The sequence below is a fragment of the Alligator sinensis genome, unplaced genomic scaffold (assembly GCF_000455745.1).
Source record: "Alligator sinensis unplaced genomic scaffold, ASM45574v1 scaffold151_1, whole genome shotgun sequence".
Lineage (NCBI taxonomy): Eukaryota > Metazoa > Chordata > Crocodylia > Alligatoridae > Alligator > Alligator sinensis.
The window spans coordinates 357,635-374,348 of NW_005842534.1; the positions used below are offsets into that span (position 1 = coordinate 357,635).

At 42.4% G+C, this 16,714-nt stretch overlaps 1 protein-coding gene and 1 pseudogene across 1 annotated transcript in view; one reads left to right on the forward strand and one right to left on the reverse strand.

Annotated features, from left to right (window-relative positions):
• Positions 1 to 16,714, forward strand: part of LOC102385859 (adhesion G protein-coupled receptor A3-like) — a 529,567-nt gene that overhangs the window by 285,237 nt on the left and 227,616 nt on the right. Inside the window, exon 13 of the mRNA XM_014523782.2 lies at positions 2,516 to 2,731. Within this exon, the coding sequence (XP_014379268.2) occupies positions 2,516 to 2,731 (216 nt within the window). The remainder of the gene's footprint in view (positions 1 to 2,515; positions 2,732 to 16,714) is intronic.
• Positions 7,855 to 8,061, reverse strand: LOC112551633 (annotated as a pseudogene).

Consider the following 16,714-nt stretch of genomic DNA (forward strand, 5'->3'; position numbering starts at 1 on the left):
ACTCTTTCCGCTGCAGCCCATCCCAATGCTGCTGGGCTAGAGTGGCTATGGGAATAGACAGAAACTCCCTTCCCTCGCACACTAGGCTGCATGCAGGCCTGGGATCAGAAGCTATCACTGACTTGAGTCAGCGACAGCTGGGGGATCTGGCTGGTGCTCAGGCAGAGCAAACAAGCTCTGTCTGAGGCTAGAGTGCAGCCCTGCACAACATTACCTGGGGCAGCAGCAGTTGTACTCTAAGTTAACACTCAAGAATGGGATCTAGATGTTTGATAAAGTGATCTAACAGAAAATAGTTTAGGGCAGTACACATCCATCCAGGGTTAACCTAGTGTGTGAGCTACCATTTATAAAAGCACTTTATTTTCCAGGAACTTCTGGTCTGTTATGACTGTAACTCATGGGTGGCCAACCTGGGTCCATGCATGGCACTACTGGCACAGGCAGTTCATGTGTGTGGCACATGGCAGATTGGGGATGGAGCAAGAAGCACAATGGCAGATAGGGCAAGAAATAGAAAACAGAGTAACAGATTGGGCAGGTAGCACAGGGCAGGAACAGGAAGCATAGGAGAAGATTTGGCAGGGGAAGGATGTTAGAGTGGCACTCGGGGAAACTGGAGGGCTAATTTATGGTACTCCTGCCAAAAAAAATGTTAGCCCCCACCACTCCAAGTTATAACAAGAAAGGGTCTGTTGGTATAAACATCTTGTTTATTTTAAATGTAATTTAAAATGTTATTTTAAATGCCATAGGTCATACTTGTCCCTGCTTTAGGTGGATGTTATCATTCCTATCCAAAGTAATCTTGTTTGCAAAAAATGTAAATATATGTCCCTAACCCATTTGCTGTCCTTTAGCTTTTTTCTTCTTATAGTTTTCTGTATGAGAATTGGAATACAGTTGAGTACAGCTTACAAATAAACAAAGTTGTGGACTTTCATATATAGTCTCACACAATACTAAGCAACTTCTGTTCCTTTTGGAGTTTAGCCAGGAAGCAATTAGCCAGTAAACTGCTTCACTGAAAATGCAGTAGTTTCTTTCAACAGAGTAAAACTGCACAAACCTTGTGGACATTAGCTTTAGATGTAATCTCTGTAAAACTAAATCTCCTGATAAATCTAGCAGTAGTAAACCATGGCCAACACCCAATGCCTCTGGGGAGGCTTAAAAACACCCTGATGTATATAGCTGAAAAAGTAGGGGGTGGGGAGCGGTACGGCAGGATGGGAGCCACCAGCAAAGCCCAGAAGCATAGGAAATACCCATAATAGAAAATAGGCATAACTACACCTACACCATACCCGACCAGTTACTGTTCAGCCTTCTTGAACATCTCCAGTGATGGTGAGTCCACAACTTCCCTAGGCAGTCTATTCCACTGCCTCACTATTCCAACAGTGAAGAAGTTTTTCTGAATATCCAATCTAAATTTACTTTGTTGCAACTTCAAGCCATTGGTCCTTGTCCTCCTTTCAGTGGCAAGAGAAAAAAGGTAGTTTCCCTCTTCTTCATGGCAGCCCTTCAAGGATTTGAAGGGTGTTATCATGTCCCCTCCTAAGTGCCTTTGCACAAGCTGAACATGCCTAGTTCCTTCAGCCTCTCCTCGTATGACTGCCTTCCAAGCCCTTGATCATCTTTTTTGCCCACCTCTGGACCCCTTGAATTTCTTCATGTCTTTTTAAAAATGTGGAACCCAGAGCTGCATGCAGTACTCCATATGAAGCCTATCCAGTGCCGAGTAGGGAGGCACTATCACCTCTCGTGTCTTACACCTACTGCTTCTGTTGATGCAGCCCAAAACTATATTCGTCTTTTGTGTGGCTGCATCACACTGCAGGCTTGTATTGAGTTTGTGGTCTATGAAGGCTCCCAAGTCTTATTCCCTAGTGCTACCATCCAGCCAGCTGTCCTTCATTTTGTATTTGTGTTTTTGAATATTCCTGCCTAGGTGTAGCACCTTGCATTTGTCTGCATTGAACTTCATCCTGTTTGTTCTAGCTCACCTTTCCAATATGTTGAGAACCCTTTGAATTGTGCTCGCATCCTCCAACACGTTCTCAATCTTTTCCAGTTTCACATCTTCCGCAAACTTGCTCGAGGAGCTTTCTGTGCCAGCATCCAAGCTAAGCTAGCTCTGACAAGCAAGCTCAGACATTAGAACCAGGGCTAGGGTAGTCCAATCCACAGATCAGAGTCAGAGCCTAATCAGAAACTAAAGTCAGTGCCTGAGATCGGTAATTAGGACAGGGACTGGAGAATGGGCAGGACCTGGGAATCAGGCAGGAACTGGATATGAGAGTTAGGCAGCAACCAGTGTAGGCGCTGAAGATTAGGCTTGGAAGGAGGGATGTGATGTGGAGACAAAACTAAATCTTAGTGGGATTACTCACAGTCCAAAGGAGACATGTTGATATTTTTTTCCTATGTATGCATGAGAGAGAGAGAGTATACCCAATGCATAATTTATGCTACTGATTCCCTTTAAAGTATATTTTTCAATTTTTGACAGGTGTCTCTTAATATTGCTCTGGAGGCCTTTATGATCAAACCATCAAGCTTCATAGGAATGACTTGCACAGCCTTTCAGAAAATATCTGCAAATTCAGACAGGTCATTGATCCGTGATGTGGGGAGTTGGGAAGCAGTTTATCACCCGGACCAATACCTGAATTTTAAGTGTAATACTGGCAACCTCAGTGGTTCCTTGTTGAATTTTTCTACCAAGGTAAGTGATACAAATGATTAATATAACTGACCATATAAATATTTTCATTTGTGTTTTCAAGCAGAGTTCTAATTGGATTGCTGCAGGAATCAAGTTGATGATATAAATTGTGTGATTTTTTTTTAAATGTTGTCAAATGATTAACAGAAGATGAAAATTTTACTTCCTGTTGGCCTTAACAATATAATACTGTGTGTCATAACAATGCTTATTTTACCTCTGTGTGTTTTGTTGTGTAGATAAGCCTCAATATTAATTAAATGTTGTCATGCATGACATAGAATACATTGTATAAACAGAGGTGATTTTTATGAATATGTGTGTGTCATCTTCAAGTTGGTGGGAAGGGTGTGATTTAGGAAAGAGTTCTTGGGTGAGTTAAGATTGTAAAAAGTGTGACATTTTTAAGATCATCATTTTTACTTCCACTAAATTGTTACACTCTATCTCTAAAACTTGATATAATGGAACAGTGTTACCTTGGAGTTCTGGAGTAGCCCAAGGAGAACAGTAATAAATAAGCCTCTTAATAGAATTCATTATTATTATCAAATAATGAAGTGGAACAATTAAATTTTGATCTAGCAGGAAATAGAATTTTGCATTTGGTTGAGCGTGTTATTAGATTCAAGTGTTCTAAGGTTGAATTTCTGTTATCCTCCAATGTGATCTCATTTTAATAGGCTTATTTAATAAAATATTTAGTACTCTAAAATGAAACTTTTCTGGGTAAAACTACTACTAGCTTATTGAACTTTGAGAGCATTTTGATTGCAGTTATTTTCCCCCTTCTGCCTTTTAATTCTTTGTATGAATTATGTAATGTTCATGCTGTGCTAGAGGGAGTTCTCGGGAGCCCCTTAGAATTTTTAAAGGAAAAATCCTGTCACCAAACTGAAGGGAAAATTCAAAAAATTACTTTCCTCTTATGTAGTTTATCCCCTCTTTGGACATTATTAACTCATGTATTCAAAGGGTGACCTATAAAAATGCTTCTGCTTTTGAAGAAGAATTTAACTCTTGAAATTTATGTCACTGAACCAACTGCAGGTATACTGAAACAGCAAGTGTGTATATGTATAGTGAGAGAGCCTCATATCTAGTTTCAGTGAGTAAAAATCCATTTTTTTAAACTGCAGGGGCAACATGTTTTTTATACTACTCTTTAGATCCCCATTGTTCTATTATTATAACCAAATATAAGTTTTCATCAGGAATGTACTTTTAATTTGATACCAAAGAAGTCCTGCAAATCAAGCAAGGGCTCCTTAAAAGGAAACTGTTAAGTTTTTATTTCATAACTTTATAATTCATTTTTCTTCTTGCTGGTATTTATAAGAACTCCTTGAAAATGAAACCATTTCTTTAGACACATTTCCCTCTTCCAACACATATGAAAAATATTTTTCACATGAGTGCTGGACTGTTGGAGTCTAGCATCCATTTCTAGAAGAAAAGACCATTGAAACATTTGTTTAAAAAACGGCAGATTCTGTAAACAGATTAAAAAAAACCCCCAGAGTGAATTTCTGACCCTACTTACTTTGACAGTCCCTTTAAGCTGCACACTGATATGTTCAAAGATTGTAGTTTGGCACAAATCATGCACCTCTTATCTGAGTGTTTATGCATTATAGGAAGATAATGATGACCTCTCTATATAGCATATAAGGTTACATAATGCTTCCCATTCTTATTTCATGTTTTTACTCACTCATAGCATTGGGGAACTTTCACCTTTTGGGTTAAATTTTCCAAACTTAATGCACAGGTGAACAGGTGAACATTCGATGAGCTATAGTTAAAGTGCCTCCACCACCATTTTGAAGCATGGGGATGCTGATGCACGAGATGCAGAGACTGCTGGAGGTGTGCTAATTTGCATGCTCTGGCAGACTTGATTAATTGAGCCTGTTCTGGCACACTGTAATTACAGTGTGTTGGAGCAGCCTCCCTGCATGTCTATAGGCATCCACTTTGAGGAGAGCAATCAAAGTTATTTTAACTGGTGATGTACAAAGTGAACACCCCATGAACACTATGCAGCCACCTTTATATTATGGCAAATGGCAACCACTTACCTCTGGTTCATTTTCTGTTTCTTCCCCCATTGTGAAGTTCCATCTGTGCTTCTGGCCTTGAGTCAATAGAGGGCAATAGAATTAAATAGTTATAATTGTCTGCTAATAAGGATTCCTTCTGTTACAACACTACTTGAGGGAATTGAGAGCTTGCTTTCAAACCTACAGGATGTATAGAATGGAAACCCTCAGGGGTTGAATATACATAGAAAATCATGATAGAAATAAAAAATAATGCTTTACTTTTTTAGCACACAAAGTAATTTTGGATTATATTAGATAGCATGAGAGAAGTGAGTTCATTAAGTAGATCATTACCTATCAAGAATGTGTGTATAAATTTATAAATATTATAGCAGCATGTTAATGCAGTTTATAGTTAGATTAATGGCAACGTCCTTGTATTTTCGCTAGGTTATTTCTAAAATAATCTCTAAAAATTTATTCATCTTAAAGTTAACATGGAAGTATACATGCTGAGTAGATTTTGGTTTTCATTTTTGTCTGAAGAGCGAGATGCTTTCATAAATTGGCTTTTCCCTGATGCTTGCAAGTTAAATAATACTTTTTCATTTTGTTTTAAACAATGGGCTGGCTATAGTCACCTCTCATGTAATTTCTATCTCCGAATAAGTGGTACTCAACTTTCTGGCCCCACTGACCAGATAAGTGGTATGGGGCCATAACCTGTGGATGGGGTGGGTCTATGGGCCAGATCCAGAGCAGGGTCAGTATGCAGGTTAGGTCCACAGGTGTGAACGCATGCACTGGTCCAGCCCTGTGCATAGGATCCAGGTGTGCCTCAACCCTGCCTACTGTCCAGGCTCTGAGCACGAGGTAGGTGTAACATACAGATTTAGTGATCTGGTTGTGTTTCGTACTTTTTAAACCTGTAAGTAACTATGAAAGATGCAAGAAAATGGAGAATCTGAGCCAGAGTTTATTTGTTAAGTTTGACCATCTTAAATTTGAAATGAATGCTTAATGTTATTGTTGATTCTTTAGAATATTGCTTTTCAGTTCAATAGTCTTTGAATATTACCCTAATTAGAGCTGGATAATAGGGTTGTGTGAAGCTTTGCTCTCTGATTTGATTCCGCGGACATTTGGCCCAATTCAGTGGCCAAAACGCTGAATCTGAATTGAATCAGAAGATCCTTTAGTCTCCCTGAATCAATTCAGAAGCCTCCGAATCAATTCGGAGAGATTCAGACAGATTCAGTGATTCAGACATTAAGCTTTAAATGTTTTTTCTACATACCTCTAGGTAGCAGGGGCTCATGATCACTTCAGTGCTGGGGTTCATGTAGAGTCCCGCAGAAGCACAGGGGGCTCCCCAGTATGCTCGACAGCAGACCCGGAAGTGGACCAGAAGCACTTCCGGGTCCAGCGGGGAGCGTGCTGCCCCCCCCATTCCCCTCTTCCAGCTCAGCGACTGGTGCCTCCTGGGTCTGGGGGGGCACCCTGTGGCTGATCACTGGGCCAGGTGGGTGTGGGGGGGGGTCCCCTATGCACTCCCTGGCAGACCCAGAAGTGGACCGGAACTACTTCCAGTCTACTTCTGGGTTTGCTGCCAAGCACACTGGAGAACCCCACCATGCTGCTGTGGGATGCTCCGTCCACCTCAGCACCGCAGTGATCATGAGCTGCACCTGCTACCTCAAGATATGTAGAAGAAACTTTTAAACCTGTGCCTGTGTCTGAATCGCTGATTCACTGAATCAGCATCGAATCATCAGATTCAGATTCGGCTGAATCGAATCAGGGACAGTGCTCTGAATTAGTGGATCAAATCACTGTCCCTGATTGGAGCCAAATCTGAATTGAATAGGGCCCATTTCGCACACCCCTACTGGATAACTGCAGAAAAAGAGACAAATATTGCAACTATATTTATTTGCTTCTTGACAGTAAAAGTGTCTTCTTCCTCAGAATTGTCTGAAGGAAGAGAACCATGATTTTGGCTCAAAAATGGACCAGAAGTGTCCAGATCTTTGGAGATTTTCAAATTCATATTTCCTGCTCAGCAAGCACAAACAATGCTAAGCATCTTAGATGACCAATTATATGATGAATTTAAAATAGTGAATAAACAAGCAGTAGCTACAGTAAGTAAGTAAATTTTAAACAATTTATTGATGTACACTGGAATACATTGGCATAAACTATTTAAATGATCAGTCCATAATATTTGGATTCTGTTTTTAGACTGTATGCAAATAGAGAAATAGTATTAATTTATTAAGTTTATTATTTATAGTTTGGTCAGTTCTGGTTTTTAATGCAAGAGAAACCTAAAAAGGCACGATGTACTGAATATTGTGTGAAACCAGTAACAAAGAATGAATTATAGTACCATATTTACTCAAAGAAAAGATGACTGATTATAAGACAACTATAAGACAATTATAAATTTATTAGAATTTTCCAGGTATTGAATCTAATTATTGGAGGTTTGTCTTGAATTTGTCCCCCTCCCACTGCTACAGAAGTGAAAGTAAATCTGGGGAGTCAGGTAGTCCTTTGCTGTCTGCTTCCCCATAACTTTTTTCCCTGGCAGCTCCTTCTCTCTCTCCTTACTGTCAGACACTGCTCTCTCTGCATACATGGAAGTGAGGAGCAAATCTGAAAACAATAACCTTGAAATTAAACATGGATGTAGCAATTTGCATGTAGTACCCCTAATATAGTTCATCCAGAATTGATGCACTTACCTTTTTTTGAAACTCCTGAAAGTTTTAGCACAGGTACTCCATAAACACACTTTTGAGCAGCACTTTGGTACATAATTATATGTAGCACAAAGGCCAAATCAGTTCTGAATTAAATTCTAAATTTCGACTGAGCAGAGATCAGTTATCCAAGTTTGTGTGGCACCACCACGGGCAAGTAGCCTACTTCCCAGACTCATCAGTTTAGGGCTTCAGATACTCCCATATCCATGGCAGGCATGCTGTGTGCAAGCCCTAAGCCCAGAGGCCTTGGAGTTCAGATGCCCCCTAATCCTGCATGCCTCTAGCCAAAAGGTCAAAGGAGCAAGCTAGGGGGAAAGCCGAAAAGCAGTCCCCCATCACCATAAATTGTGTAGCTGAGATCCTTAAATTTGGAGGTATTGTAGACTTTCACAGGAGTCAGCCTGCCCACAATGCAAGAAACAGGCCTTCACCCTCTAACTACACTTGTGTCGATTCAAGGCCAAGAAGATGGTAGGTCTGGTTGACCATGTTATCTCCCCTGCCAGATATATATGTAGCACAAACTATGTGTGATATTAATCCAAAGCAAAAGGCTTATGAACACAGTTCATTGGGCTGGGCCCTACTAGAGTCCAGAGCATTTCAAACCACGATGACCCTGCAGCACTACTCAGTATGTGTGTGTATTCCAGCTATCCTCCCCTTCCCCCCGAAGGATTCATGTGCTAATTAGTCCGCACTCATGACTGGAACCAGATATTCTTGTCACAAGTTCTGGGATGCTCCAAAAATTCATCTGCAGTCAAAGTGCAGGGCAATTTCATCCAGCTTTCACCTCATGGAGGGTGGGACCACATTTATCATAAGCACCAGACTGAGAGAAGGGACAACAGAGGGATACTGGGTGAACTATATGCAAGGTTATAGCTCACCATGACTTGAAAAACTGCTGGCAGTGAGGAGGACTGCACTAAATGGACACTACTGTATGCCTTATTCAAATGGGCTACACCAGGGGTTTTCAGTTGGGGGCATGTGTACCCTTGGGGCTACTTTGGAAGGCCCCAGGGCCGCAGCAGGGGTGAGAAGAAGCTGACGGCACTTTTGGTTTTGCTAGTGTGCAGGGGATCCCTCTCCTCCCCCCGCTCATCAACTGTCCACTGGGGGTACCCCGATCTAAAAAGGTTCAAAACCCCTGGGCTACACTAACACATTCTTGTGATAGATTCCCATCAGCATGTTTGCCCAATGTAGGCCATGAATTTTATGTGGGCCATGAATGTTATAGTCATGCTTAGGGTTGGCTGCATTTAATCAGATTCATAGTTTTACCCCATGCTAACTGGGGGGGGGGGGGGGGGGGGGGGGGGCGGGTGGAGAAACCTTGTCTTGTATTCAAGTAAATATGGTAATTAAATGAAAGTAAGGACAAAGAAAAGAGTAAACAGTAATTCACAGAAGTAGTGGAGATATAGTGTATCAAATCTGATGGAAGTATATTAAAATTATCACCAAGTTCCATTCTTTTGGGAAAAACATGAAATGTTTTCAGTATCTCCCAGATCCAACAGCTCTTCCTATCTGAGGCACAGATCTTTAATTGAATATGAGTTTTAACTTGACAGTATTTTCTATAAAGTCAATCATGGCACATGGTCAAGGCAAAAGAAATCGAGTGCCTAATAGCTAGAGACAAATATAATGAAGGTAGGCACTGTGCAAATTGGCCATTACAGCTTTTAACCATTATCCTCCTCAAGTCCTATTAATATTAGAGACCTGTAAAATCAATAGTTACATGATTATGTCACACTCAAGAAAGCATTTAAGTTTGACTTCAGACTTAGGAGAAAATAAAGCATGGGAGCCATAATCCTGTGCATGCATGTGCATTAGAGGGGGAGAGAGAGGTTTTTTGTTTGTTTTGTTTTGTTTTTGCCAAGTTCCAGATTAAAGAACTTCCACCACTGTTCATTATGCATTGTTCATTATTCATTATGCAGCACCAGAATTACAGCCTTCTGATCCTTCTGGCTTCTGTTTGGCTGTTGTCTTAAAACATGGTCCCAGGCTGCATTCTGTCTCTTGTTCTGGCTGACTTGGATACTATCAAGGTACCACAACAAGTGATAAACTAACATGAGAATTCCAGCATGTATGGGGGCCAGCTTGTGAGATTTCAGTGCCAGTTTCATTTGAACCCAATTTCTAGTCCTCATTCAGCCTCAGAGCTGAAGAGTACTGTATTTTCATGGATATATCCCACGGGGTATACGTGATTTTACCAAAAAAATGGATGGGTGCAGCTATACGTGGGTGCGGGCTATCGGCGGACTTTTTCCCCACGGGGGGGTGGGGCCGGGGCGGGCTGCACCACCTCCCCGCTGGGCCCAAGCAGGCTGGGCTGTGCCGCCACTGCTGCTGGGCCAGGGCTGGGGCCGGGCTGCACTGCCGCAGGGGCCAGGGCCGGGCTGCACCGCCTCCCCGCTGGGCCCGGGCAGGCCGAGCTGTGCCGCCGCTGCTGCGGGGGCCGGGGCCGGGGCTGGGGTGGGCTGTGCCGCCTCCCTGTGTATATGCCACCACAGGGAATACATGGGTGCGGCCTATACATGGACTTATTTACAAAAATGCAATTTTCCGTGGGTTATACGTGGGTGCGGCTTATATCCATGGGCAGGGTATATGCGCAAAAATACGGTAATTTAAATCTTGTCTGTGTCCAGACTGACTCTTTAACCCTACTGTAGCGTGTAAAATATATTAGTTAAATATTTAGCCCTTTCATACTATGATTAAAATTGCATTAGCAGGAAACATTTTTCCATAAACCTCCTTTCTTAACAGTCAGGTTTGTAACGTGCAGGGTCATCAAGTTCACATTCATAAATGAACTTTGCAGAAAGCTTCTTTTTTTTTCCCTGAGAGGTCTTAGTTTAATTGAAAGCTCATTCTGCATACAAAAACCACAGCAGAAATCTTTACCTACCTTTGGCATTCACCTTACAGAAAGGCAAATCATTGATTTAAGATTCCAGAGGTGCAACTGAAATCTCCTCATATAAAATAATTAAAAATCCTTTGTTTTTTAAAATTCAAGTTAGGTATATTGCACTCCACATATTCCTTTTAGCTTTTCAATTCTATTTATTTCGTATATTTTTTCAGAGCAAGAGTGGCCTTTTGATTTGTCACGTTGCATTGTAGGAGATGGCCATCTGGTAAAATGTTAAAAGTTGAATTGATATAACTTTAAATATGTCAACCAAGAAGAAATCGGCATGCATTTAAAAAAAAATTACCAAACCCTGATTACTTGTTTAAAATAAGATATGTTGAGATGATAAATAATTTTAATAGATCCATTACCATAGTGAATTCTGGATTGAAAAGTATAAAAAAAAAACCTGGGATGAAGAGAAAGGAATATAATACAGGCATCCCTGCCACCAAACAAACACTTATCTTGCAGTAGCCACAACTGCAAAAAGTAGAAAAAGCTCAAAAAGAAATTTTGAAAAGGGAAATTAATAGTTCCAGAAAACAGGACTTAAAAAGAAAGTTATACACTTTTTAATTCAGCATATCTGAAATGTTCAGAAATGTATAGATAATTAATTGTATCTATATAGAAGCTGCTTAGTAGTGTATGCCATAATTAACTTTCCTATTAATGCAAAATCTAATTATTATATAAAGAATTATTATTATTTATACTGTTTCAATACCAGAATATTTGATATGAGCAGTTAACCAACTATAGGTCTAAAAATGTTTTCATAATGTATTTTCACAAAACTAATTAGTTTTGACTTGGCTTTTGAAAAATATCTCTTCCTCTGTTAGAACAAAGACATTTGGAAACCGTCCTTTCAGCTCTGTAATAGTTATATTCTAAAAATGGTTATTTTTCTTTTGTGGTTGCAATTTTCACCCACATGTTTATGCCCCCAACTGATATTTGTGAAGAATTCTGTGTTTTTAGACTTGAGGCACCCCTCCATGGATTCAAAGCATCTCTCAATAAACTTTATGCACCCCTCAGTATGTCAGCTCTGTTTTCACTCTTTTTTTGATTACAGAAAAACAGTAGAGCAATTTATCTGTTGCAAAGAACTCGCAAAGATAATGACAAGTCAGAATGATTTTAACACTATGGATTCCTCTTTGGAAACCCTGCATTTAATTTGTGAATCACTTTTGCACACTTAACAGTCCTTACATTGCATGGCATATCATGGCACCCTTAAAAGGATCTCAAGGTGCTTCAGGGTGCTATGACACCCTGGCTAAGAAACAACAGTAAAACAACCCTGTCTGTTGTTTTACTGACTTCAGTCTAGAATGCATTGATTACAAACATACTGTTCATCTGTAGCCAGAATGTGGATATACCTAAAATTTAGTTAGGATAAATACAAATAAGGAATTTAGAATTCAAGGAAAACCAAAATTTTGTGAAATACAAGGAAATGTAATATGAAGTGATATCTTGCTCTTTTCCTCATATCTATTAAACATTTTGTGGTACCTAGGATTGTGGATTCTGTTGTCAGTGTTCTAGCCAAATTTCCTAACTTGAAATTCCTTCAACATACAGATGGATATGATTTTGTTCACTTCTGCATTAAATTTGTTGCACCATTAAACAGTGATGTGTTTGGGTCCAGTTATGGTTGTACTTCAGCTACAGATTAAATGGTTCTCATGGAGCTCTTTGTGCATTTACACTACCTGCATGTACAATACTACCTATAAAAGTCAATATTTAACGTGTGGTACCATACCACAATGGCAGCATTGTGTTTAGAATCAGAGAGAAGTATAGAATATCTGATATTAAAGTAATATTTAATAAACTGATTGGTAGACATAGGGTATATGCAAATGTTATACTTGGATTGACCTAACTGGGGTTAGGTTGATCTTAGTGCTGATCTGTACAGACATTTGAGGAGATTAGATCAGACAAAAATGGCTGGTTCAATCTAACTTCTAAATTCATCTGAGGAGCTGCATTAATTATATTTGAGCATAGGTTAGACCAATCTACTGAACAGCTGTACGCATTCAGAGTGCGGCCCCAGGGTTGGGAAAGCGCAACCACGTGCCCCAGCCCCAGGGCTGCACCTTTTCCTCTGTCCCCCCCCCCGCCCACCCTGATTGGACTATTTTTAGCTCCCTGACCTCCCCACCCCTGGATGGACAACCCCCAGACCTGCCAAAACTCCCCTTGAATCCACTAGCCCTTTCCAATTTCACCTGACCCTCCCCCCACCTTGACTTACTCAGATCATGTTCCCTAGTTAGCTGCATGACCGGCAAACATCTTCACAAGAGAGACCCACTATATGGTCATGTGGTTTAAAGAAAGTTGCATGATCAAAGATTGGATCCAGGGAACCCAGAAAGAATAAAAGAGGTTACAGTTCTCTAAGCCCCATTTATGTCCACGAATTTTCTTGATTACATTTTTAGGAAGAATGTCACATTATTTCTATTGTCAAATACAAATGAATCCTTTTCATAGTTTCATAGTTTCATAGATGTTAGGGTCTCAAGGGACCTATTATATCATTGAGTCCAAACACTTGCCCTAGGCAGGAAAGACTGCTGGGGTCAGATGATCCCAGCCAGATGTCTGTCCAATCTCCTTTCAAATACCTCCAAGGAAGGGGACAGCACCACCTCCCTTGGAAATATATTCCATATTTTGGCAACCCTCACCGTAAATAATTTTTTTTCCTGATGTCCACTCTGAATTTGCTCTCTTCCAGTTTGTGGCCATTATTTCTAGTTACCCCGATGGGTGCCCTGGTAAACATTGTATCCCCTATTTCTTGCTGGTCCCCACTGATGAGTTTGTAGGCAGCCACGAGATCACCTCTCAGCCTCCTCTTGCGGAGGCTGAAGAGGTTCAGGTCTCCCAATTGGTCGACATAGGGTTTTTTCCGTAGGCCTTTAACCAGATGAGTAGCCCTCCTCTGAACCCTCTCCAGGCCATCCACATCCCTCCTGAAGTGCAGTGCCCAAAACTGGATGCAGTACTCTAGCTGTGGCCTGACTGATGCTGCATAGAGGGGAAGTATCACCTCTCTAGGCCTGTACTTATGCAAGAAAGGGTGCAGTTAGCTTTACTTCTTACCTCATCATACTGGTGACTCACGTTCATTTTGGACTCGACTACTACTCCAAGATCCCTTTTGGCAGTTGTGCTACTCAGAATGTTACTTCACAGGCTATAGAAGTCTTGATGATTCTTCCTTCCCAGGTGCAACACATGACACTTATCCTTGTTAAACTGCATCCTATTCTGTTCCACTCATTTCCCCAGCCTGTCCAAATCAGCCTGGATTTGCCCCCTGCCATTTAGTTTGTGTACCTCCCCCCATAGTTTGATGTCATCAGCAAATTGGACAGGGTGCTTTCTATTCCCTCGTCCAAGTCACTAATGAAGATATTGAATAGTACCGGTCCCAGAACAGAGCCCTGAGGGACTCTGCTGCCCACATTTCTCCAGGTAGAAACTGACCCATCCACCACCACTCTCTGGGTGCGTCCCATAAGCCAATTTTCTACCCACCAGACTGTGTGATAATCTACATTGCAACTGTTTATTTATAAGAATTGGGTGTGACACTGTGTCAAAGGCCTTTTTAAAATCTAAGTAAATAACATCTACCTCTATTCCTTCATCGAAGCATTTTGTGACCTGGTCATAAAATGAAACCAGGTTAGTCAGGCAGGATCTGCCTGCTATGAACCCATGCTGATTGCCCCTTAGCATCATTTTACCTGCTGGTCCCTCACAAATGTGATCCTTAACAATTTTCTCAAAGGTCTTGCCAAAGATAGAGGTGCGACTAACCGGCCTATAGTTACCCAGTTCCTCCTTCCTCCCTTTCTTGAAAATAGGGACCACATTGGCCCTTTTCCAATCCTCCGGGACCTGTCCTGAGCACCACGAGTGCTCAAACAGTTGTGCCAGTGGCTCCGCTGTGAATCCAGCTAATCCCCTAAGTACCCTAGGATGAAGATCATCAGGGCCTGTTGACTTAAATACATTCAACCCCTCCAGGTGCCCCTTTACTAGGTCAGCATGAACAGTTGGTGGGTTGGTATCTATCTAAAGGTTGGTATCTATCTAAAGTCCCAATGGGATGCGTATTTGTATTCATGTCCAGGAACACAGATGCAAAGAAATCATTTAGAAGGTCCACTTTGGCTATCCTATCTGTTACCAGTTGCCCTAGTTCATCCTGAAGGGGCCCTAAGTTACCTTGCACCCTCTTTTTCCTTCCTATGTACTTAAAGAATGACTTTTTGTTATCCTTAACTTTTGCTGCCAGCCTAAGCTCCATTTCCACTTTGGCTCTCCTCACTGTTTCCCTGCAAGCTCGAGCCTAGCAGGTATACTCCTCCTTGGTGGCAGCCCCCCGCTTCCACAGTCTGTAGGCCTCTTTTTTCCCCTCCAGGCTCTCCTGGATTTCCCTAGTCAACCAAGAAGGTTACTTTGCTTTTTTGCCCCTTTTTATGTGTACTGGGATGGTCCTTTTCTGTACCTGCAGGATTACTCCCTTGAGAAATGCCCGCCCGCCCATCTCCCCAAGGCTTTTGCCAGTCAGTCCCTCCCTAAGCTTGTTGAAGTTGGCCTTCCTGAAGTCTAGCACAACCTCCCTACTAGTTATCTTCCCCACCTTTCTCCAGACAGTTAATCCTATCAATAGGTGGTCACTATCCCTTAGGTTACGTTGCACCTGCAGATCCCCAACCAAGTCATCCCCTGTGGCCCGTACCAAGTCTAGTAAGGCATTTCCCCTACCGGGAACATGTACCTCCTGCGATAGGTGAAAGTCCTTTAAGGAGGTTAGAAACTTTTGTGAGCGGGCAGACCTGGCTGCCTGTTTCTGTCAGTAGATGCCTGGAAAGTTTAAGTCACCTATGACGACCAGGTCCTTTGAGCGCACTGCCTCTGAGAGCTGTCTCGAGAATTCTAGGTCTAACTTGTCCCCCTGGTGTGGGGGTCCACTACCAAGTCCCTTTCACCCCAACCCCCCCCCCGTAACCTGTCCCATAGTACCTCAATTTTCCCTTCTCCTTGGCCCAATTTAACTACGGAAGATGTATATTGCTCCTTAACATAGAGAGCAATGCCCCCCCTCCCCTTTTAGCCCTCAATGTCCACTGCCCAGTCATGGGTAGAATCCCACCAAGTTTCTGTTAGACCAACAGAAACTTTTCTTTCTTTCTTTCTCTCTTTCTCTCTCTTTCTTTCTCTGTCTGTCTCTGTGTTTCTCTCTTGCTCTTCCTCTTGCTCTTGCTCTCTCTCTCTCTTTCTCTTTCCCACTATTAGGTTGTTGCAGCCATCATTTCAATGTTAAAAGCTAAAATCAAAATTATGCATAAACCATATATCCATCTACCGAGCAATGAGCTGGAGTGAACTTTCACTTACTTTGATTTGGACTAAAGTGACATACAAGACATATGATACATCTTTGCACAGTGTGATGTCCGTGGGCCTCACGTCCAGTACCACCCTTCGTCCGGTAGCCCCTCCCCCTCATCCCTTCTGCCACGACTTGGATGTTATAAGTGATTTGAAGGAGGGGTTCAGTGGAGATCTTCTACCAGAGGGGCTTGCCCGACGTGGGGGGGGCACTCACGGTTGGGTCCTCAGATGTTTCACGGGGCTTCGCCACCCCTACACCCCGTCCACTCACCAACCGGTCACCTGTCGATGGGATGGTCGTCCACCGCTACTTGCAGATCTTCTTACTGACAGGCCTTCCCGAGATCAACGGTCGTCTTCAGGCAGCCTGGCTTAGCCTCCGCCTGACCCGGCCGCTAGCTCAGGTCATTTCTTTTCTTCTCCCCCCCGTTCTCAGAAATAATACTCCTCGGGAATGGGGGGACTTCCCAAGTCGCTACTCTGGTCCCGGCGACCCCTGGGGATCACTCCTCCTGCCCCCACTGGGGTTTCCGGCTCTCGCCTCAGCTGCTGGGCTCATGCCCAGTTGCCTGCCTGAGGCTCTGGCTCTGGGGAAGCGGCAGCGGAAGAGACGTGCTGCATGTCTCCTCTCTCCTCCTCTGGCTTCCCCTTTCCCGCGGGGTTTGCTGGGGTTTTTAAACTCCCCGTGACAGCCGCTGCAGCTGCCGCGATTGTCTCAGCTGTTCCCCTTATCGGGGACAGCTGTTTTAACAGCCCA